Consider the following 23,501-nt stretch of genomic DNA (forward strand, 5'->3'; position numbering starts at 1 on the left):
ACCCACTCCCCTTAGCCTTCACCTGCGCCCCCAGCAGTCCAGACAACAGTCCTCGGTGTGGCTCCTAGTGTGGTGTGCCTGAGGCCCAGGGCTGGAAGGACATAGCTGAGACTGAGCACAGTGTTGTCCAGGTGGAGGGGAGAGTTCCAAAAGCAAGTGGATCCTGGACACGTACCTCCAGAATGCAAGGGACCCTGCACAGCCAGAGAAACAGGGAGCACCATGGGAGCACTCCACTTCCCATTGAGGTGCAGAAAAGGGCCCGGTGGGGAGGTGTTATATTGAGGACAAAATATGGGAACTGGGCTCCAAAGAGTGTGTCAATTTCTGTTAGGATGGGATGGAAACAGCGTCTCTGTCAGAAAGGAGCAGTGATTCAGCGGTGGGAGAGAGCATGGCTTAGCAACATTGTAAGCCGGGAGAGGGGGCGGGGCTTAGAGGAGAAGAAAAACAGAGAAGCAATCATGAGCTTTCAGCTAAGCTTTTCTGGCTAGCCAGGGGAAGTTACTACTTCTTGGTCCGAGGCTTTCCTTGGAAGCAGAAGGGTTATTCTGAACAAGATGAAGAAATGCTCCGGAGAACTCAATATGTAGGAAAGGCAGGGTCGCCTAAGGTCGGAAGGGAGGGATGGGCTAACTAAAGGGCAGGCCAGTAGCTGAACCAATAAAACCAGGTCTTGCCTCACACTGAACCTTGGAGTCCAGAGATCAGGCTGGCTGGGGAGACACACAGGAGAAAGAGGACAGTAGGATGGGCAGGAGGCCATAGGCATGCTGGGAAACCAACCCCAGCCCAGGGGCTTAAAGTTCTTTCCTGGAGGAGGTGATACTATGGCTAGGCGCTAAGGAATGGATAGGAGTTTGCTATGGGATGAGATGCTCTCAGAGCACCCCTTCCCATCCCCTCACCCAACGAAGCCTGAGCTTGTAATGGCTTGTCTGAGGCTGTGTTCTGCTAGGTGCTGAGGGTCTCATGTGACTTATTAGGTCGTCAGACGCATTAGATCATCTGCGTACGTAAGGCCCTGTCCCTACTTCCATTCTCTGTGAGTTCTCAAAGTATTTGGAAAAATCCCAGAGACAAACAAGAGCTAAGTTTTAAATAGCACATTGTTATGATGATCCTGCTTTGTTATTGGTTGTTGCTAGTCTCTTATTAAATTAAAATTCATTGCCAGTCTGTCAGGGGCAGCGCTGGCATCTCTTGAGGGTTCACCCAGCAAGGAAAGGGGTATCTCGGTGCCTCAAGAGTGTGAGGCGTAGTTTGTCCTCAGAATGCATGTGAGAGGGCAGCCATTAGCAAGGCTCAGCTGAGGGCACCATGGGCAGAAGTAGTGACTGGGGTACAGTTACAAGGCAGGGTCTAAGGATGACCTTGATCACCCTTCTGAGTGGACTTTCTCTTCCAAAGGGGATAAAATGCATGGCCATTTATTTATTTGGCAAATATTTATCAAGCTCTTACTATGCGCCAAGGGGACTCCTTCCTCCCCTGGTGTCGGCCCCTCTATAGGAAAACAGAGGTTGACTTGTAAGCCATTAAAAAGACTATCTTTTCAGCTAGTGAGGAAATGAGGAAGCCTTAGACAGCTTTTCAAATGCAAACACGGGTAAGGGGCTTGGTGGGAGGAGGGCAAGCCCAGCGGAGTTGGGAGCAGCCTGAGAAGCAGTAAGGGCTCCAGAGGCAGAGCGCTGGAATTCACAGCAGCTGGTATGCCAGACTCTACCTATGTCTTACACCAGGTGTCTGTCTGTCCGTCTGAGGAGTGTCAGCTGCCTCCAGCACTGGGAGTTCACCCTTGGCCATGTCAAGAAACTTAGGTCTTCCATTTTCTTGTTTCTCCTCTTGTCATTTTAATGAAGAAAAAGAACCACACATCTCATACCACTTTAAACGTGTGTGTCTATAGTTAGCAGTGACATATTGTGTATTTCAAAATAGCTGGTAGAGGGAGAGGATTTTGAACGTTCTCATCGCAAAGGATAAATGTTTGAGGTGATAAATACGCTAAGTATTCAAATTAGATGGTAATGCCCTGTTTACAGCATGTATAGGACATCACACAATGCCTCATAAACAAGTCCAGTGATGCCCATGAGAAGCCCTGAAGATGATGTCTTTCTAACACGCAAATTTCTCCATCCAGAAAAATTTAGTATCCTAATGCTCACAAACATGATGTTTGTGCATGTGCTTTTCCCGGGGTGGGTAACGGGGAGAATAGCTGCTACGGTTTGATAGTTTGACGGTATCTTCCAAAAGTTCACATTTGGGAGCCTCAGTTCCCATGGTGCCGTTGTAGGGGGCGAAGCCTGATGGGAATGTCTTAGTCACAGTGCTGTTCCTACAGAACATTTTGGGGTCAGTTTGCTTGCTTTCCTTCGTGTGTCTTTTGCTTGGGGTTTTGTTTGTTTTTGAGACAGGATCTTGTTTTGTAGCTCAGGAAAGCCTTGAAGGTGTGGCAGTCCTCCGGCCTCTGCCTCTCAAGGGCTGGGATTACAGGGATGTGTCGCTGTCTCTGGCTGTGGACTGGTTTTGTTCTCCGTGAGATGACATGCTAAAAATTCCATCTTTCCCTCACATGTCTGTTTGTTGTTTGGTTTTCTCTCTTATTCATGGCTTTGATCTCCACACTGCCTTCCACCACACTATGAATCAGCTTGGGGGCCTTACCAGAAGCCAAGTAGATGCTATCACCACACTCTCAGACCCCAAAATGGAGAATCAAATGACTTCTGAACTTTTGTCTTTTGTGGAGGTGGAGAGGGGTGTGTGTGTGTGTAGGCGGTCATGGTAGGCATATGAAAAGGTCACAAGAAGACACCGAGTGACCTGCCCCATCACTCTCTATCTTCTGCCCTTGAGACAAGGTCTCTCATTGAACCTGGAGCTCATCACTTTTCCACTAGGCTGCTGGCCGGCCAGTTCCAGTCATCTCCCATGTCTGCCCTCTATTTCCCCACTCTGGGGTCATAGATAGACACATAGCCAAGCCCAATTTTTTATGCAGATGTTAGTGCTTCAAACTCAGCTCCTCAAGAACTCTTAGCCACTGAGCCATCTCCTGCCCTAACTTCTGTACTTTATAAGTTTGTGCTATTCTGCCGTAGCAGTAGAATGAGCTAAAGCCACATCTCAGGTGACATGGTGATCAGTTGTCGAGCATGTACTGTACATGCTCACACAAAATGATGAGTACAGTAGAAATGGGCATTCAAAGCTAGAAATGGCCTCACAAGTATATATCCTCTCCTGCCTCTCCTATGAAGAAAGTGGGACTGATTTTAGGGCAAGCATTGGACTTCCTAAATTTCATTTCATGAGAGATTTGGGACAAGACACCCTTTGATTAATGGTCACCCTGGGACAATGGTGAAAGTAGGTTTGTGGAGAGGTGGCTGAGAGTTGGGAAGACCCAGCAACATGATCCTGAGAGACAGTGTCATAGTGAGTTCCTATTGTCTTACTTTTCTATTGCTGTGATAAGATGCCATGACTAAGGCAACTTACAGAAGAAGTTTGGGGTGGGGCATACAGTTTCAGAGGGTTAGGGTCTAAGACCATCATGGCAGGGAGCATGGCAGCAGGCAGGCATGGTGCTGGAGTAGTAGCTGAGAGCTCACATCTTGATAAATAAGAGGCAGAGAGAGCTAACTGGGAGTGAGGTAGACTTTTGAGACCTCAAGCCCACCCCCAGTGACACAACCCCTTAACAAGACCACACCTCCTAATCCTTCCCAAACAGTTCCACCAACTGGGAATTAAACATTAAAATATATGAGCCTATGGGGCTTTTTCTCACTCAAGGCACCATACTTATCAACACACCTGGGAAGATGGAACTCCAATTGAGGAATTACCTCCCTCAGATTGGCTTGTGGGCACATCTGTAGAACATTTTCTTGATTCCTAATTGGCATAGGAGGGCACAGTATACTGTGGGTATCCCTAGGCAGGTGGTCTTGGGCTGTATAAGAAAGGTCTCTAAAAATGAACTTGGGAGCAAGCCAGTGAGCAGCATTCCTCCATAGCCTCTGCTTCCGTTTCTGCCTTGAGACCCTGCCTTGGTGAAAGACTATCAACTAAGAGTCAAGTAAGTCCCTGCCCCCAGGTCAGTATTTGATCACATCAAAAGAAAGCAGAGTAGGGCAGGTGGAAAGCGCTGTGTAGAGCTGTGATGGAGATGGAAGAGGGGACAGCCTGGAGAACTATCGGGGAGAATGATGAAATAATGTGATGTCAGTGGGAACCAGCTGGAATGTGGGCCCTGAACACAGCTGCTGCTGGTATACCAGACCCTCCAGAGCTTCCACCAGGTGAGCTCAGATGGCTCCTAGGTTTCTGAGTGCTAAAACATTCCAGCAGCCTGCCTGCAGTTCCTGTGGGTGATGCCCTCTCCACAGACTCCACACACTCATAGAGTCCTGGGCAGTCATCCGTGCCTTGTGACCCACTGGGGTTTGATGTGGTTTGTCCTCCAGGACTTCCTGTCTCAAAGACTTGGTTCATACACTGAGTGGTGGGATCTTGTGGGAGGTCAGTAGGGACAGGACACTCCGGAAGGGTTTGAAGTCATTCTTATGTGAGCAAGTTGATTCACATGAGGCCCTCTCTAGCTTCATACCTTGCTCTTCCTCATATGTGTTCCAGCCACTGTGATGCCATGTGCCACATGGTAAAGAGGTAGCCAAGGGTGCTCACCAGAGCTGGTGACATGGCATTGGCCTCTCAAACCACTCGCTATATGAACATCCTCTTTTTTTTTTTTTTGTAAGTTACCCAGCCTCAGGTATTTATCATAGCGATGTAGCACTGACTAGTAAGTACAAGGACTACCGTCAAATCTATTCAAGGTAAAAAGCACAGACTCCGATCTATGGAGAGCTTGGGGGAGAGCAGGCAAAGCCATGTAAGCCTTGGGCTCTGGTCACTGAGTACTTGTGACTTGTCGGTGGCTAATGGAAATCTGTTTGGGTTTGGTAGAAATTACTGTAAACCAAGTAGGGCTCTGACTGTGTCTTGGCAAGGAAGGGAGGTTGATTATCTCCAGAAAGACTCTCCTCTAACAGTCTGTAAATGAATTTACTTATTTATGGTTTTTGGTTTTTTTTGAGACAAGGTCTCATGAGATGGGCCAACTCACAGTCCCTATGTGCATGAGTCTAATGATCATGACTTCCCTGCCTCCAATTTCCGAGTGCTGGAATCACAGATGTGACCCACTGTGCCTAACATGGGTTTATTTTTGTTTATGTTGTTAATTAGACTGGGTTCAGTTCATCCAATGCTCCACCTTCCTGGGGGCCAGGCACTCTTCTGGGTGCTGGAGAGCAAAAAAGACCTAAATCCTTCTTCTTCCAGATTTCATATGTTGTTTATCAGAGATGCTTCAAAGCCAATAAGGGAAAGTGGGTGCTCTTTAGCAGGTCGACTATCCCCTGTGGTTTTCTTATGTCAAGAGGGCTTCAAGGAGCATGTAACAGTGAAAGGTGCAGCTTTCACATCCGAACAAGTTAGGCTTCTTATTTACCCATGGAATCAGAAGGAGGCTTGGTCTAGATGTGTGCCAGGCAGCCAGCAGCATGCAAACATTGGAACATCCATCCTAAAGATGAAGCAACGGACCAAAGACCCAGGTATCCTGCTCCCCGGCTGAGGTGGTCCTTACGCTGTCACGCCTCCAGACCCTGTGTTTGTCACAGGTGCTGTGAGCATCTCATGGCCGTGACGCTACTAAGTGCAGGCTTTGGTGGAGGAGAAAGCACATTGGTTTCCTCACTCCACGCTTGGCATGCTGGAATGGTTGTTTGCCAGATTCCACCAATGAAGTTGCAGGACTCCCAGTTAAATTTTAATGCAGTATTTGTGACATATTTATAGTAAAAACCCAAAAACCAATTTGTCTGAAATTCAGATTTACCGGAGTATTCTGTGTTTTATCCGGCAGCCCCAATTCTGCAAGTCTCAGAGAGAGGTGATCAGCGTTCCCACTGGGTCAGTGAGACTCCACAAATGCCCTTCCCCCCCTCACTGTTCTATAGGAGGTGGTGCTTTCTGGATCTCATCTTCAAAGCATGGAGCATACATACTCTGGGGGAGGCCAGAGAGAGAGCAACCTGTGCAAACCGTGGGCAGCAAGGCTTTCCAGTGGAGAGCTGGGCCAGGAGGACACCGACTCGTCTTTGCGACTAGCACCCAGCCAACAGGGCTAGAAGGGCAGGAAGCCATCTGGAGCTGCACGCTGAGTCACAGGAGGGAAACAAGAACATTGTGACTCCTGAGCAGCAGAGAGGCATTTCCCTGGAGATGGCAACGGGCACCAGAAATAGAAACCGCTCCTCTGCCGCAGCACTGGAAGGTTGAAGTCTCTAATAATCCTTGATCCAGTGACCACAAGGCCTCCGTTCAACCCTTAAAGGCTCCGAACGAATGCATAAGAAGGCTGATCAGCTGGAGGTGGAGCTGCCTCCTTTTAAAACAAAGAAAACTATTACTGTTTATATGTTAGCAGAGTCTGTTCAGCCTCCACTCTCTCTTCATTTTATTCTTGCACCTCTCTCCTCTAGCTGTTTCCCGAATCTGTTTTTCTTCAGTGATAAGAATCCTTGTCACATCAAGACAGCATGATGTGGGACTGGAGAGACCGATCTTGGAGAGGACATGAATTTGATTCCCAGCACCTACATCAGGCAGATCACAACCACTTGTGACTCCAGCTCCAGGGACTCTGACACCTCTGACCTCTGTCATGAGCACTCATGAGCAGGCCCCCCCCCCCATACATATAATTCCAAATAAAAGTAAATCTTAAAAAAATAGAGAGCATGAGGGGTTAAATGAAGTCCCGCAGAAGCCCCTCTCGCTCCTGCAGATCTGACACACAGCAGGGAGCCAATGAATGGTGGGTCTCATTCGCCTAGGGATACCAGAACAGCTCCCTGGTGGGTTGGTGTGGGTGTCACATGGCACCATCATCTTTTTTCATTAGGCTAAGCTCCCAGGGAGGTCTGAGACCGGCTCTGACAGCAGTCTGGTTGGGGAGGCTTCACACATCCTAGAAATGATGCTAAAAACAGGCATTCCTGCAGTTCCAAAAACATTTCCTTTAACGTTGAGCCCGCTGCTGGCCCACTCTCTGTTAGAAGGACAGAAGAACAAAATTAAGACCAATGCTCCAATGCCATCATTTTACTGTGTTTTTCTATGTTTCAATTATAATTTTTAATTTTTGATATTCTAATATAGTTATTTCCTTCCTTCCTTTTCTTTCCTCTAACTCCCCCCATGTGCTCCCTTGGCCTTATCCAAAACTATAGCCTCTTTTTCTTCAATTGTTGTTACATTGTATGTAACACATGTATTTATATGTAGCTCCACAGCTCCACGTTTTGATTGGTTGTGGTTTTCTGTAATGGCCTCTGTCTGTTGCAGAGATGCTTCCTTGATGAAGGACAAGGTGAGGACTACACTTATCTGTGAGTGTAAGGACAAATGTCTAGATTGTTGTTAGGGGTTATGCTAGTCTAGTAAAGTGGTGGTTGTAGGTTTCCTCCAAGATCCACGGGTGGTTCCTGGATTTCCAGTACCAGGTGTGATTTCCCTCTTGCTGTTGGTTACCACCATGTATGTACCACTACTGTACCATCGGGGTTATTGAACCATGCTGCTTATTGCTATAGTCCACAGATGTCCTAGCTAGGTAGGACTATTGGTTTCTTCCTCCTTTGGAAGCTTGCATGGTACCTTTGGTACCATAAAAATTAGTCCTCAGGGAGGGGGCTTTCAGGTCAGCTCCAGCTTGGGTCCTCCAGGTCCTGTGTCCAAAGAGCATGTTGTCTTCAGCATCAAGGACTTACTTTCCACCCCTGAGGGTCAACCAAGGCCAACAGCAATAATATTTTGGGGACTCTCCTGGATATCCCTGATCAACAATTCAAAAGAGGGCTCCTTATGCCTGGTGTTTGGGAGGCAAAGTCATCATTGTTTAAAACTTTTATTATTGTGTGTTTATGTGCACACGTGCCGTAGCACATGTGTGGAGGTCAAAGGACAATTTTCGGTAGTCAGTTCCCTCCTTCCACCATGGGTTCTCATCCCCTAGAGGGATGGAGCTCCGGTCAACAGGCTTGCACAGCAGGTGTTCTTCTCAGCTGCACCATCTCACGGGTATCACCGTTCGTTCGTGATGAGTGCACCGTGCCGTAGGAGCTCCGAATTCTCACAGCAATCCTCTCAGCCCAAATAGCATAAGGCCCATTCTGTAGACGGGGAAAGTGATGCTCAGGAAGGTAGACTCTGGTGTCTCCAGTGCTCAGAGCTCATCAGTGAAGGCTCCATTCCAGCCCTGAGTCCCCTAGATGTCTTGGCTGTGGTACTGTAGATAAGCTTCTGAGGGGGAATTGGAGCTTATTATGGTATATGAACTGGATGGCAACGAGAGCCTGGTAACCAGGACAGTTCTGAGCTGGAGGGCAACCTGGGGCCTGGACCACAGAAGGGGCTTCTAAGAAGATGAAATGGGCTGAGCACTGTGTACTTGACCTGCTAAGGGTGGGATTCAGGGGAGATTAGCTCGCTGAGCCCATGGTGAATGCTGGACAGCAAAGGGAGGGAAATGGAGTCCGTGTGTGGCTGAGGTAGGCTCTTCAGTTACAGATTCCACAACCAAGAAACCCTGGCCTGGCAGGAGTGACGTCTCTCCCCTTGGCCACTCTCAGCTCAGAAGATCCCCACATAGCACACGTTGTAGCTGATCAGTGTATGCAAACCTTGGCAGAGAAAGGAGGCCTGATCAGCCTCACCCCATGGCCTCCATGTTAGCTTTCCTGGGTAAGGGGTAATAGTGACATTCCTCCACCTTCGAGGACTCTACTAGGAAGACCACAGGTGAAGGATCACTAAAGCACACCTAGAGCTTTCTGCTGGTCACTCTGGCAAGATGTGTCTAGTGGATGAAAGCTCTGCAACCCTTTGATCCTGCAGTCTCTGGCCAGCTCACAGGAAATTGTGGGGGGCGGGCACAACTGTGTATGAAGACTCCCTGAGGTATGTTGCACCCCTTTACAAGACGAGAGGGAATGTAGACAAACAAGTAGAAATGTTCATCCAGTGTGGTTAAATGCTAGGACACAGCCATCGCACATCCACGCTGCCACTAAAAGATGATGTGACCGCATCTCAATGAGTTAGAAAATTCAGTTTCAAAACATCAAATAGAGCCGGATCTCAGCTTGTAAATACAGTACTCTAATTCATGAACTTACTAAATAATTAATGCGTGTGCTCATGTGCCAAGGACTATTCTGGGAACCGGGGAAGGAAGTTTACTACTTGGGGGGAATAGATGATGAACACAGAAACTTAGAATGAAACAAGGTGATTTCCAAAAGAGATGACCCTAGGAGCTGACATTTTGATTGAGATGCACACACTGAGGGAAGTGAGCCATGAAGGTCTGCAAAAGCATTTCATTTGGGGCAGAGACAAAGGCCTTGAGAAGCTGTGTACTTGGAGCGCTGAGTGGAGAGGAGCAGGACAGAAGAGGAGAGGCAGGCAGGGGCCAGGTCACACAGAGGCTGACAGTCAAGTTAGGGGTTTGTAGGAATTTTCCATTTTATAGGCCTGGAGAGATGGGTCAGTGACTTAAGAGCAAATGCAGTTCTTGCAAAGGACCCGAGTTCAGTTCCCAGCACCCATGTTGAAAGACTTCATAACTTGCCTGGGATGCCATTCCTGAGACATACAATACCTCTGACTTTCACAGGCACCTATATGTGTGTACATGCATGAATGCAGACAGACAGACAGACAGACAGACACACACACACAATTTAAAAAAAATAATAAAAGTAGGTCAGGCATGGTAGTGTATACCTTTATTCCCAGCATGAAGAAAAGGAGGCAGGAGGATCTCTATGGCCAGCCTGGTCTGCACAGTGAGTTCCAGGACAGCCAAATCAACCCAGTGACACCCTGCTGGGGGTGGCCGGAAGGTGGGGGTTGGGAGGGAGAATTTTGTACTTTGTTCAAAGTGCCCTGGATTTTCACCATAGCAGTTATTATATACCTGTATCCAGAAGGAAATGTGCGGCGGGTCAGTCAATGCCCTTTGAGTTGTGGGGAGTGAGCCGTTCTTATTTGCTTCCTTGTCCTGTTGCATGACTCTCCAATGGTTGTCCTCCGCAACTAATAACAATTTTACTTTCAAAGAACTCACCAGAGAGTGTCTCCAGTTCCTCAAATGTTTCGTCCTCCTGTGTGTTGAGAGCCTGTGGCCTCTTCTCTCTCAGTCACTGTGAAACACCTCCGTGGTTGTGAGCCACAGTCACTTCGTGGTGCTCCTGAACACCGGGGCTGCCTCCTCTTACATAACTGGGTTTGCGGACCCCCTACCCACCCTCTCTCTATTCCCCATCCTTCTGCCCATCCCAGACTGGCCCTCATGATTACAGCTTGGTTATGAAGAGCTCCCTGGAAAAGGCTGGCATATTACTGAAGGGTTGGTCCCTGGTGCTGTCCAGGTAGTTAATGGGAACTTATGAGGCGGAGTCTAGCTGGAGGAGGCAGGTCACTGTACTGGCTGCCATGATGTGAACTGTTTTGTTATGCTGTGTCTTCCCACTGTGGGGAACCAAGACTTTGAATAACATAAATCCTCCTTAACCCCACCCCACCCACTTCCTCCCTTCCCTTGTCTTCTCAGACATTCCTGGTGAGAGAGGCCACCACCACATCCCCATTCTACCCCCTGCTTTTACAGGGTCAAACTTTTTAGTTTCACCACACACCACATACATGTAGACAATTATCATGCTGTACCCCTAAAATATGTAACAATGTTATGTCCATTTAAATTGAAACTTAAATGTCAACTTTGAAAGTAAACTCACCCGAGAGCAGTGTGCAAAGCAAAGCAAAACAAACAAAAAAACCAAAAAATATAAAACAAACAAACAAACAACCAGTTCCATTTCTGAGGGGCTTCTGTTCAGTTCAGCTTCTCACTACACCATCTCCTCAGAACCTCACTAGAACCCCATAAACTCAGCCACACAATCTGGAGGAGTCAACTGAATCTGGCAAATGCAGAGGCTGAGGCAAAAAGAGAGATGGACTAGAAGTTCTACCGCCCCAGCCCGAGCTCACAGCTCAATCAGAGCCCTTAAAGCTGTCCCACCTGTGGGAGGGCGGGCATGGGCCTGTAGCTCCCAGCTGCATCAAGGATGAAAGACTGAAGGAAGGATGCTGTGCCGGCATGGAGATGCAGATACTGTTCAAGTGATACAGTCACTTGCCTTTGGGAAATCCACTTGGGAGGTGGTTCCACTGATCTGACAATTTAGGAGCTGTGAGTTCTCTGTAAGACAGAGATAAGGTCTGTGCTCCATCTTTACATACAGCGGGGTGATCAAGTGTGGGCTTTGGGGCCAGAATGGTAGCACTGGGATCCACCCTATCACTTACAGTCAGAGCCTACTGTATTAGTCAGTGTTCTCTAGAGAAACAGAACTAATAGGCTGAATCTATAATACATACAAACCAGATTTATTAGAGTGACTTCCAGGTTATGGTCCTACTATTCCAACAATGGCTTTCTCCTGAACAGAAGTCCAAGAATTCTGTAGTTGTTCAGTCCACAATGCTGGTGTCTCAGCTGTTCTTCAGGATATGCCAGAATTCTGAAGAAGTAGGCTCTAACGCTGTCGAAGGAATGACCTTGCTGGAAAGAACCTCCTTCTTGCATGTCCTTTATAGGCTGCCAGCCAAAGGTGTGGTCCCTGCTCAAACTGGATCCTCCCCCCTCAGAAGATCCAGATTTAGGGTAGGTCTTCCCACTTCAAATACTTCCATTGAGAAAAATCCCTCACAGGTGTACCCAGCCACTTGGTGTTTATTTAGTTCCAGATGTAGTCAAGTTGACAACCAAGAATATCCATCACACCTACACAGTCTTCTTTCTACCCCAGTTTTCTAACCTGTAAAATGGGAGTGACAATACTTGCCTTCTGGGATGGTTATCAAGAGTAAAGGGATAAAGAAGTGGCTTGAAGAAGTCTTGGAGTGATGCGTATGGTCCTTAAATGTCAGGTATTACTTGTGTTGACTTTTCAGGTTGAAATACTCCAAAATCTAAAGGTTTTTGAGAATTATCATGATGCCACAAATGGAAAATCCCATGCCTGACCTCTGATAATGAAGTTTACACATGCTTAGTTTTATGCACAGTAGTGTTTTTAAGTACTTGTGTAGAATTATCCTGAAAAAGTTATGTCTTCTTCTGTTCCTGTTGTTTTGATAAAACATTCTGACAAAAAGCAACTTAAGGGAGAAAGGTTTGCTTTGGCTCACAGTTCAAGGTACAGTCCACCATGGCGGGGAAGTCAAGGCAGCAGGAGCTTGAGCTGCTGGTCACATGACATCCACAGTCAAGAAGCAGAGAGCAGTGAAAGCAGGCAGCGGCTTAGCTCTCTTCCTCCACTTACGCAGTCCAGGATCCCAGGGAACGGGGCCGCCTGTAGTGGGCAGGTCTTCCCTCTTCAATCAGTGCCGTCAAGATAACTGCCCAGGCATCCTTTGGAACCCATCTCTCAGGTGATTCCGGGTTCTGCGAAGTTGGTGATTAACACTAGCCACCACAGGCTGTGTGCACAAAGTGTATGGGAATGAACATTTGGGAATTTCATCTTTGGACTTGGGTCTCATCCCCAAGATGTCTCACCAATATATGAAAATACCAAACCTGAGACAATGGAATGGGACAGGGCTGCTGAGACTGAGTAGGCTGTTGTAAGGGTTCAGAGAGAAGTGCACAGCAGTAAGTGATGAACCCAGCCCAGACACTCAATGAGCAACAGCTGCCACCACTGGCCAGCCTCTCACCTCAGTGCCGCCGCCGCCGCCGCCGCCACCACCACCACCGCCACCACCACCACCACCACCGCAGCTGTAGTAATTGCACACAGGAAACACACAAATGCACTGGACAGCATTTTATTTAGAAGAAAGACATCTGGACCCAGGAGCAGGGCCTTTTGCTAAGTTCAACACTAGGCCTGTTCTCTATCATGTCAGGAGGTTTCTGTCTGCTCACGGTCATGGGACGGGTCCCCTGGCCTTTTCCAGAGTCAGTCTCTGATTCATCCACTAAGCCATCTTTTCCGTTTCAGCCTTGGCATCTGCCTGGTGAGCGGTGCTTGGGCCGCTGGCCTCTGACCTCCCATCCTATTTTCCAGCCTCAGTTGTTGAAAGCCATAGACGGTTTTGCCATAGCTGTAGACCATATGCTGTATGCTTTATTATCTGTCTTTGGCTCGCCTCGCATCAAAAACTTAAAATACATTTCTCCAAGTGGGAAAGTTACTCACCACTGTGAATAGAAAGCCAGTACCACCTACTGTAGATAAAAGCTGCCCATAAAAAGAAATGCCATGAAATTAAAACAATGCTATTAAATTATGGAGAAATAGGGCTGCCCATCAAAGGCTCTGGGCTTAGGGCCTGGGCCTGTTTGATTTCCATTTAAGAGTGAAATTTGGAGAGGTGCCGTGTTTTTCAAAAATGTTAAAAGCATGTCAGAACCAAAGAAAGATTTTCTTCTTGATAAATGAGAAATGGAAGAAAATATAAACAAAAGAGGCTGTCAAACCAAAAAATCCAGTGTTTTTAACTTCCCTGTCTTCTCACTTTCTAGAAACTTCTCTTAGTACAATCTAGTTCTTTATTGAAAAGAACTAAGGAGAAGATCGCCAACCCCCTGCTTTCCACTTTTTACATCACTTCAGGAAGACCAGTTCCCTGCTTTGAAGTGGGAGAGCTCAGTTAAGAAACATTCTTCCCTGAGGAGCTCCAGGCCCTGAAAGTCTGTGAGGTTTCATCCGAAGATGTGTTTGCCACTGCCTAGGCCCCTTCAGGCTGCTGTGGCAGAGAACCAGAGAGTGGGTGAATCCATGCTTTAGCAACAGGAGCTGATTTCTCCAAGTTCAACGTGTGGGCAGGCTTGGTGTCAAAAGGACTCACTTTTGATGTTCATGGGCACATTTTTCTGTCTTTCCTTAAAAAAATTTTTTGAGACAAGGTCTCACTGTGTGGTCTTAGCTGCCTCTAACTCTCCATGTAGACCAGGCTGACCTTGAACTCACAGAGATCTGCTTGCCTCTGCCTCCCAAGTATTAGGATTAAAAGTGTGCACCACCACACCTGGCTCCATAGATGCCTGTTTTTGGCAAGGTCCTCACAAGGGTCAAGTCTTTAGGAAGCACCCTGGGTCTCTTTCATAAAGACATCAATCCCATTCCTGAGGTTCCACATCATGAATCAATCTCCTTCCTTCTCCTAATAACATCACCTTAGGAGTTGGGCTTCAGTGCAATAATTTGGGGGGACATAAACAGTAGGGTGATCTGTTTGTAGTGGGGTTGCTTTTTGATTTTCCAGTGCTGTAGGTGGAACCTAGAGCCTTGCAAGTGCTGGGTAGACACTACTATGGAGCTATATCCTCCACCCTTGTTTTGAGACAAGGTCTCACTATGTACTGAGGCTAGCCTTGATCTCACTATGTAAGCCTGGCCTTGAACTTACTCTGTAGTCCAGGCTGGCCTCAGTACTCAAGCTTCTACTTCCTGAGATACTTGTAGGTGCCACCACACTCTGTTGGAAGCATGGTTAAAATTCCCCAAAGGAAAGCCCCAAGGGATGGACTGGGTCATTGATCCTCACAAGGAGTGAAATGGTGGGGTTCATCCCATAGCCACAAAGAAATGCATACTTTTCTGGAGGTAGATTTTCTGCCTGCTGAACAGAGCAGATGGCCTCACTTGAGATGGGAAAGGAAATTGCTAACCCTGTCCTCTGGCAGAGAATTGAGGAAGAAACAATTGACTGATTCACCAGGCTGGGCTCCGTCCCCTCTTCTGCAGCCTCTGCAGATTTCTCCTACAGATGCATCTGTCATCAGAGAGTCTTTGGGGAGTGCTGCCCCCCATTCCCTTCTCCTAAATGGATGGGGATATGCCTCACCTGTGCACTGCACCCAGGTTTCTCAGCTGCCTTCCCCGAGCCCCTGCAATTTGTTCGGAGCAGCAATGCTATGGCACCCAGGATGTAGGACTTCTTCCCTTGAATTCTCTGTTTCTGCCCAGTGGGCTACCTGGCACATAGGAGGTGTAAAGACATGTTTTCAGTTTGCCGTATTCATACACACATCATCCATATAGCCATCCATTCATCCATCCATCCACCCATCCATCCATCCATCCATCCATCCATCCATCCATCTATCCATCCATCCATCCATACATACATACATACATACATTTTGAGAGTGGCCAAGTGAATGGTGTTTGAATCTTCCTATATGCTGCACATTAACCAAGTGGCCACTGTCCCGATTTGTCTGTGATTTTCTCAGCTTCAGCCTCAGCAAACTGGCATCACTGGGAGGCTTACTGGTAGATTCCATATGTTCATCTTCATGGTTCCTGCACATCATGGAAGAAGATGGCATTAGACAAATGTTTCCACAATGAAATGAGCAGCCTGCCCTCTGGATTAGTGGGCTCTGCGTCTGCCGGCTTAACCAACGTCTGACTGAAAATGTTCAACAGAAATTGCATTTGTACTAAAAATGCAGACTCTTTCTTTCCTGACATTGCTCCCTAAAACCACAGACAGTGTAACATTATCTCCATCGTATGTGGGGATGTGCACAGGGATGCTATTACATCTACGTAAGGGTTTGAAGCACCCTGGAGGAGGGAAGACCTACTCTGAATGAGGGCAGGACCATTTCATGGGCCACAGTGCTGGACTCAATGAAAGGGAGAAAAGGAGAAAGACATCTGAGAACCAGTCTCCATCCCTCCCTACGCCAGTGATGCCCCCAATGCCACCATGCCTTCCCTGCCATGATAGACTGCATCCTCTAAGCCATGTGCCATAATGAGCCTTTCCTCTGACACACCATTCTGTCAGGCATTCAGCAGTGAGAAAAGTAACTAATATCATTAATCTAACTGCAGTGTGCTCAGAAAAGACGCCAACCCTGGGAGAAGGGCCTCGATCAAGAAGGACGCAGCTTGTCCAACACAAAGTGATGAGTGCGGTGAACTGGAGGCCTACAGTCTCTAACACCCATTCACATGGCACTGTTTGTATTTTAATTGGCATTTCAAGCACCAGAAGCATTCTCTGATGGATTAGATAAAGGTCTATTGAAAGGACATTAGAAGGAAAAGCTGAAAAGCCAGGTCTTGACAGAGAGAGAAACATTGGTTTCTTAGGGAGTTGGAAATGGTTAATGCCAGGACCAGTGAGTTCCATTCTGTTTCCATTACAAAAGCTGGCTGCAGCCATTCAGTGCCCTTGGGTTTCTCTTCTCAAGTTTCTTTGTGGGTTTGGTTGAAGATTTTTAAAACAGGGTCTGGATAGCCCAGGCTAGTCTCTACTTAGACTGTGTCAGGAGGATGACCCCTAGCTTTTGAATCTCTTGCCTCCACCTCCCAAATGCTGGGTTTACAGGTGTGTGCTACTACACTGGGCTCCTGCCTGTTGTTTTTATTACAGGAAGAGAGAGTTTGGTGCACAAGCTTGGGTCTCATGCCAGTCCCTAAGTCAGGCTAGAGTGACAGTATCATCAGAAATCCTAAGACTACTTATAGATCAGACCTTATCAGAGAAGTGTTTTTGTTCAGTGGACAGTGGTTAACACAGAAACACACACGGGATCAGAGTGAGGAAAATAAGCCACTGAAGGGTGATCAGCCACAAATGGGATATCTGTGTTACAGTCTCCCTCCCCAAGGCTTGGGGACTGTTGTGGGATATTCTGATTGCCCTCTGACACTCCCAACACTTGCCAATAAAGTTAAAGCTTGAATCAGGGGGCAGAGCCAGCATCTAGCTGACCAGAATTGGCCATAGAGAAGCCAGCAACTTGGACAGAGAAGACACACGGAAAGGAAAGGGTGGGGAACTCTAGGAAACGAGAGTTTGAACTTCCTTTTTGGTTTTGGGACTAGGGAAGAGCCCTGTCTCTTGGCAGTGTCTCCAGCCAAAAAGCCAAGTCAGCTAGTTGCTACTCAGTCTCTCTGAGCTGACAGGTTTTCACCCCAAACTTGGACTCCCAAGTTTTATTGATAAATAGAATAATAGAGATTTAATTTAAATCTGCATATCATAGCTGTTACAGAGTCAGGGGCCATGGACCAGAAGCCCTGCCAGGCCTCAGCCTGAGTGGCCGGCAGGGCACTGTCTGTGGGGGTCCACAGACAATAATTAAAATATCAATAAATTCATGTGCAACGGCTGAGACAACAGCAAAACATCTCAGTAATGGGATGGAAAGACGTTAAGAGGCAGAGGTCTGGGAGGACCACAGTGAAACAGTGTCTGCATACAACTGGACCACTGTACCAGTGAACTGATGGCCATGGAGGTCCCCTACAGGAGGTTGGAACAACCTTCAAGCACGGAGTCGGGGGTGGTTCATGAGCCCCAACCAGGAGGAGCTCTGAATAGCTAATGGCTGCTGGAAGAGGGAGAGATGGTTTTCCTTAAGGGTGTGGCCCCTGGTAGGTGAACCATGCTCCAGCTGATGGCCTCACACTTGGAAGTAGATGGGCAGCACACAATAGAATTGATGGGCTAATAATAATAATTTAAAAAAGGACACAAAGTTTGGGGATATGGAGGAGGGAGCAGATCTGAGAGGAGTTAGGAGAGAGGAGTGGGGTAAATATGATCAAAAATACACTATATGGAATTCTCAAAGAATTAATGAGAGGAGCTGGAAAGAAAGAAACCCCAAGACCACGCAGCAGAGTGAGGGGTAGGTGCTTAGCCCAAGCAACATCAGGAGAGAAACCACACACAACCTTCTCTCATGCTCACCAAACCTAACTTTCCTTCACTATAAAACCTGAGAAATAGCAGGTCCTGCCTCACAACTACATATATATACAGACACACACAGGCATACAGCTCCTCATCCTGGGCATGACACATAATAGTTAATGAAATCTTAGTATCGTGGCCAGAATTGACTTCAACACCAACCTGTCCCCAGGCTTTGAACTTCTAAGGACGGTTCACTGTACATGGATTTGCCCTTTGTTCTCGGCCTGACACCTGACACCTGCTAGGGACTCGGTAAATGGCACTGGCTAGTGGCTGGAGACTGGTACCCTTAGGGACACCCACGTCTTAGTCAGCACCATGTGACACCATGGAACGCTGCCAGTAATGCATGTGACTCTTCGTTATTAGTTTGGACGGTAATCCTAAGTGGATCAAGCAGCCTTCTCGTCCAACAGTGAAGTGGTCCCAGGTATGTTTTCCCAGCCTTTGTCTGCAGCTAGAAGCCTTTCCCTAACCACACCATAGGCAATTTGCATTTAAATTGGTTTTTGCTCATTACAGAACTCTTGTAGGTCAGCTGGAGTTTTCACTCTCCAGAGTCAGTTTGGACATTCCATTTCCCACTTGAGGGTCCCTCATGCCACCTCCCCCTCCCTGACATCGAGATGGAGTCACAGAATCTCATGAGGGAGATTAGATATCGGAAGACTGTTTCTCAAATCACATCTACACTTAAGCAAGCAGGGATGAGGAGATCAGAGGAGCCTGGATTTAGAACTCTGGTCCATTTGTTCCAGAGCTGCCCACAAAGCATGCTGCTGAGTGCTGGGCATGCCGGAATAAATGGGACACATCTGCTGCCCTCCATGGGCTCCCTGTCTAGTAGAGGAAAGAGAAACTAAGGTTTGAAACCAAAAACTCCCATTATATTCAAAGGACTGCTTAATAAATGTCAGAATGAATTCTAGCCAGACTACAGGCTTTCAGAAAGTGTTTATCATGAACTGCAGTAGCACACACACACACACACACACACACACACACACACACACACACACACGCATGCAAGAATGTGTGCATGCATACACACTCTCCACTATCTCTCCCAAACATCTCCTGAGACAGGGCTTCTTAAAATCTCCACTTACAACCCTTTCATGCCCAAGAAATTTTCACACAATGTGAGCAAACAGGTAAGCAGTGTAGATACACAAATCAAATATTTCCTGATAACAAGTCAAAAAGGAATTTATTTAAAATGATTCTTCTATACATATAATTTTTGTGCTTATTAAAGACAATGTTAAATTTGCATCCTGATGAGACAGATGCACTCGCTTCTTGTTACACAAAGAATCAAATCTTGGGTGAAAAGATGCCACAGGATGAAGAGTTAATTGATATTTTGGTTTCATAATCGTTGGTGCTGAGAATGGCACTTTGCATAAATATGAAGCACAAAATGGCAAAAAAAAATATGTTTAAGGCCATGTCCAAAAATTTTGGGAATTTTGTCCTCATCTCAAGCCAAAATATATTGAACAAGCTTTTATAAAACTCTAGTCAGTAACTCAAATAGAAAATTTTTTTAAAACTTGAACACTGACACAATCCAGTCAAGAGGTATGCTAACATGATACTCACATGTAGAGGAGTGATGCAGGGAAATATGCAGTCTTTGCTCTCCATAAGTAAACAACGTGTTTCCATCAGAGCAGACAACTGTGTTAAAAAACACTATCCCTCATAACATTTGATAGTCTGAGCCCAGGGGTTTCGGCCTGTGCTTGCTGGTGCTTGGTGGTGTGAGGCATGTGCCGTGCAGAGTACACGGGCTGTGAGTTCAGAGCCAAGGCTGCAGAGCAGCGAAACCAAGTGGCTGTGTCACGTGCCTTGCGGCGAGTGCTGCCACAAACACCTGGTTTTGTTACATGTTTAGTTAACATATCACATTTTGGTCATTGTCTATCCTGAAACCTTTTACTGTAGCCATATTTGTGTGACACCCTACTGCCATTAAATCGTGATCCCATATGGGGTCGAGCCATAGTTTAAGATGCTCAATTCTGAAGCAATTCGGCCAGCAGCTTCTGCCTCCTGCTGCCATACCTTACCCCTATTAACTTTATCCCCTCGGTCTGAAGTAACTCCCCCCTTAAGCTGAAAAAAGAAAGAAAAAGAAAGGAAGGAAGGGAGGAAGGAAGGAAGGAAGGAAGGAAGGAAGGAAGGAAGGGAGGAAGGAAGGAAGAAAGGAAGGAAGGAAGGAAAAAGGAATTCCTGAGACAGCATTCTAAGATACATACCACACACATATATGAACATTCATGTGACACTAATATGTATGCATTAGCATGAGTTCATCTTAAGTGATACTTTACTGAACTGCTGAGAAACAAATATTTCTGAGTTTGGATTACTGGAACGGATGGATAGACATACATACATACATACATACATACATACATACATACATACATACATACATAACCTAGGAATGGGTCTTAAGTCCAACACCAGATTTATTCCTTGTACACTATAGACCTGTAGCCTGTAGGCCATTTTACACAATGTTTAAAACAACTTTGTGTATGGAACCAAGTTTCAGGATGTGGGATTCTCCACTGGAGGTTTTCAGCTGGCGACATTTCCAAGTTTAGATATTTGGACCAGCGATGCCCAAGCTGTAGTCATCGTTGGCTCCTCATGACAAGTTTTGAGGAGAGTTCAGTCAAACCTCGATTTTACAGATGAGGAGTCGGAGAGAGCAGATCACTCGCCCAACATCATTGCTAAGGAAAACGAGAGCTACTGCAGCATTGGCTGTACAGTGCTGGCTCGGCTGCCTCCCAGGAAGAGAGGCAGACTTCAGGCCACATGCCTGACTCCGCCTGTGCTCTTGTTCTGGACTGCATCACACCTGTCCTGTACGACGAGACATCCCCGTGTCTCCCCACCCAGTTCATCTTCCCAGGTGTAGCCAAGATCGGCTATACCGGTTGGCTGCAGGTCGGTTTTGTGAACTGCCAAAGGGAATGGCCATGTCTGGGTACACAGTACTTCCCCGGGGGGGAGAGGCTGATGGAGGTACTTGAAGGGTGACGAGGACTCTGGCAGATGGATAGAAAGAGCAGAATGGGTCAATAAGGAGCAAAGTCAGTCCCCAAAAGATGACTGAGCAAGGATGGCTCGCTCTCGTGACCCTCCACCTGTATGCCAGTGCTCAGAAGTGAGGTGGCTGAGCTCTCAAGGGAGACTAAGAGGTGTCTGAGCAGGAGAGGGGTGTGACTTGTAGGTCACTCTAGCTCCATTGGAGGGATTTTTGGCCAGGGGGAAATTGGAGTCAAGGAGACAATATAATCAACAGATGCAGTCAACAGGTGTAGTGGGCCCCAACGATTCATATAACAGTAGTGTGAGGTACATTTGCTTCGCACCCGCCTGTGTGCAGAGTGGAGCTTTATCCACTTGGAGGATTGACTTTGTGTGGCTCTCCTGTGGGGACACCTAGCAGGCATTGGACTACGATAGTGGCATTTGCGGGTCACATGTATGAAGTACAATGGATGAGGCAGCGTAATCTGGTCTGGGCAATCTACCAGTGTCAGGACTGAAGGACAGCAAGGAGGCAGACGATGCTCAGGTTTCTGTTAGCTCAGCCAAATGAGATATTGAATCTTTCATCTAACCGTGGAGAACAGAAAACTTCTCTTTAAAGGGACAGAGGAAAAATATTTTAGGCCTTTCAAGCTCTTCAGTTTCTTTGGCATTATGTTGCTCAGGCAGCCACGGACAACACCTAAATGTAGCCTGTTCTGATAAATTTTAACAAAACAGGTGGTCGTCCAGATTTAGCCCTAGGAAGAACAGCAGATTTCCCAAGCTATGAAATACCAACTGAGGGGCCAGGTGAGAATCTCCCAGAATGCACACCTTGCCAGGTAGGTCATGTATCTCTCCAGGAAGGATCCTCACCAGACTATCCAATGTCCAGCACAGGACTGCTCTGGCAGGATGGAGACCATGTGTTAGGAATTTGGTCCTCTGCATAGTGATGTTGGGAAGTGGTGGGACCTTTAGGAGGTGGGGGCATGGTCAGAGGTCTTTTGGTTGTTGGGGATACTTAGAAAGTATTAAGGTAGATCTCAAGAGACTCCGAGTTAGTTCTTGTAATGAGTGACTTGTTATAGAAAGTCTTGTTCTAACTTCCTGCTGTAATGCCATGTGAACTGTCACTGCCACACTCCCTCCTGCCATGGTGGCACCATCCACCGTAAGGATGACCTAGAGCTGAGCTGATACTCCCCTGCATGCTCAGAGGACAACCTTGGATGTGGGTCCCCAACTTCTGCCTTGTTTGAAGTGCATCTCCCTTGCTGCTCCTGTTGTTTGGCAGGCTAGCTGGCCTTCAAGCTTCTGCCTGTCCTTTGGCCTCCACCTCCTGTGGTGATAAACTGTGTACCCTGATTAACTTACCTGAGGATCAGAGGACAGAGTCAGCCACTAGATTAGACATAGAGGCCAGACAGTGGCGACACACACCCTTAATCCTATCACTTGGGAGGCAGAGATCCATCTAGATCTCTGTGAGTTCAAGGCCACACTGGGAATAGGGCCAGGTGTGGTGGCACACACCTTTAATCCCAATACTGGGAAGCACACATGCCTTTAATTCCAGGAAGTGATGTCTGGGCAGAGAACGGTATATAAGGTGTGAGGAAACAGGAACTCACTCTCTTTAGACTGAGGATTTCATAGAGATAAGAACTAGTGGCTGGCTGTTCTGCTTCTCTGATCTTTCAGCTTTCACCCTCATATCTGGCTCTGGGTTTTTTATTAAGAGACCATCTAAGATTCGAACAATAACTTCCCACCTCCCAGTAGGGGCACACTGGGATTGCAGACACTCTGGGATTACTGCAGTGGCCTTCTTACCTGGGCTCTGGGTCTCTAAACTCATGCTCATACAGTGTTTTTATGTCAACTTGACACAAACTAGAGTCATCTGAAGGGAGGAAACTTGGATTGAGAAATCGCCACCATAAGATTGGTCTACAGGCCAGTCTATAGAGCATTTTCTTAATTGTGATTGATTGGGAAGACTCCAGACCTCTGTAGATGGTGCTATTCTTGGGCTGGTGGTCCTGGGTTCTATAAGAAAGCAGGCTGAGCAAGCCATGGGGAACAAGCCAGTAAGCAGCACTTCTCCATGGCCTCTGCATCAGCTCCTGCCTCCAGGGTCCTGCTGTTTGGGTTCCTGTCCTGACTTCCTTCAGTGATGGATGGTAATATGGAAGTGTATTCTAAATAAATCCTTTCCTCCCCAACTTGCTGTTTGGTCATGGTGTTTCGCTGCAGCAATAGAAACCCTAAGTAAGACATGCAGCAAGCTCTTTACTCACCCAGCCATTTTCCTCAGCTCCAGGCCGTGTTCTCGAACCCTCAAAACTGTGAGCTCGGTGAACCTCTTTGCTCTATAAATACCTGCTCTCGTGTATTTCATTACAGGCATGAAAACATCTTCTGAAGATGCCAGGTCCCTGTTACAGCCGGAGTGGAGACCCTTGCTTGACAACACTGTTGGTTACAAATGCCACACGAGGATTAATACCGGGAAAGTCATCTCACTTAACTCCACAGAAACCCAGTGA

At 47.1% G+C, this 23,501-nt stretch overlaps 1 protein-coding gene across 2 annotated transcripts in view; it reads right to left on the reverse strand.

The window, feature by feature from the left end:
- Positions 1-13,008: 13,008 nt before the first annotated feature.
- LOC128123000 (uncharacterized) overlaps positions 13,009-23,501 on the reverse strand; it is a 34,633-nt gene continuing 24,140 nt past the window's right edge. The window contains exons 2-4 of one of the 2 annotated variants that reach the window (XR_008222552.1): positions 15,311-15,476; positions 15,016-15,145; positions 13,009-13,595 (exon numbers count right to left, since the gene is read on the reverse strand). Coding sequence is in view for 1 of the 2 variants with exons in the window: in XM_052758910.1 (XP_052614870.1) it covers positions 15,038-15,145; positions 15,311-15,476 (274 nt within the window). In the remaining variant the exon portion in view is untranslated. Of the gene's footprint in view, positions 13,596-15,015; positions 15,146-15,310; positions 15,477-23,501 lie in introns of those variants that run through there. The other variant, XM_052758910.1, reaches the window with a different exon arrangement.

This window comes from Peromyscus californicus, unplaced genomic scaffold, assembly GCF_007827085.1.
Source record: "Peromyscus californicus insignis strain IS unplaced genomic scaffold, ASM782708v3 Scaffold_3__1_contigs__length_106647218, whole genome shotgun sequence".
Taxonomy (NCBI): domain Eukaryota; kingdom Metazoa; phylum Chordata; class Mammalia; order Rodentia; family Cricetidae; genus Peromyscus; species Peromyscus californicus.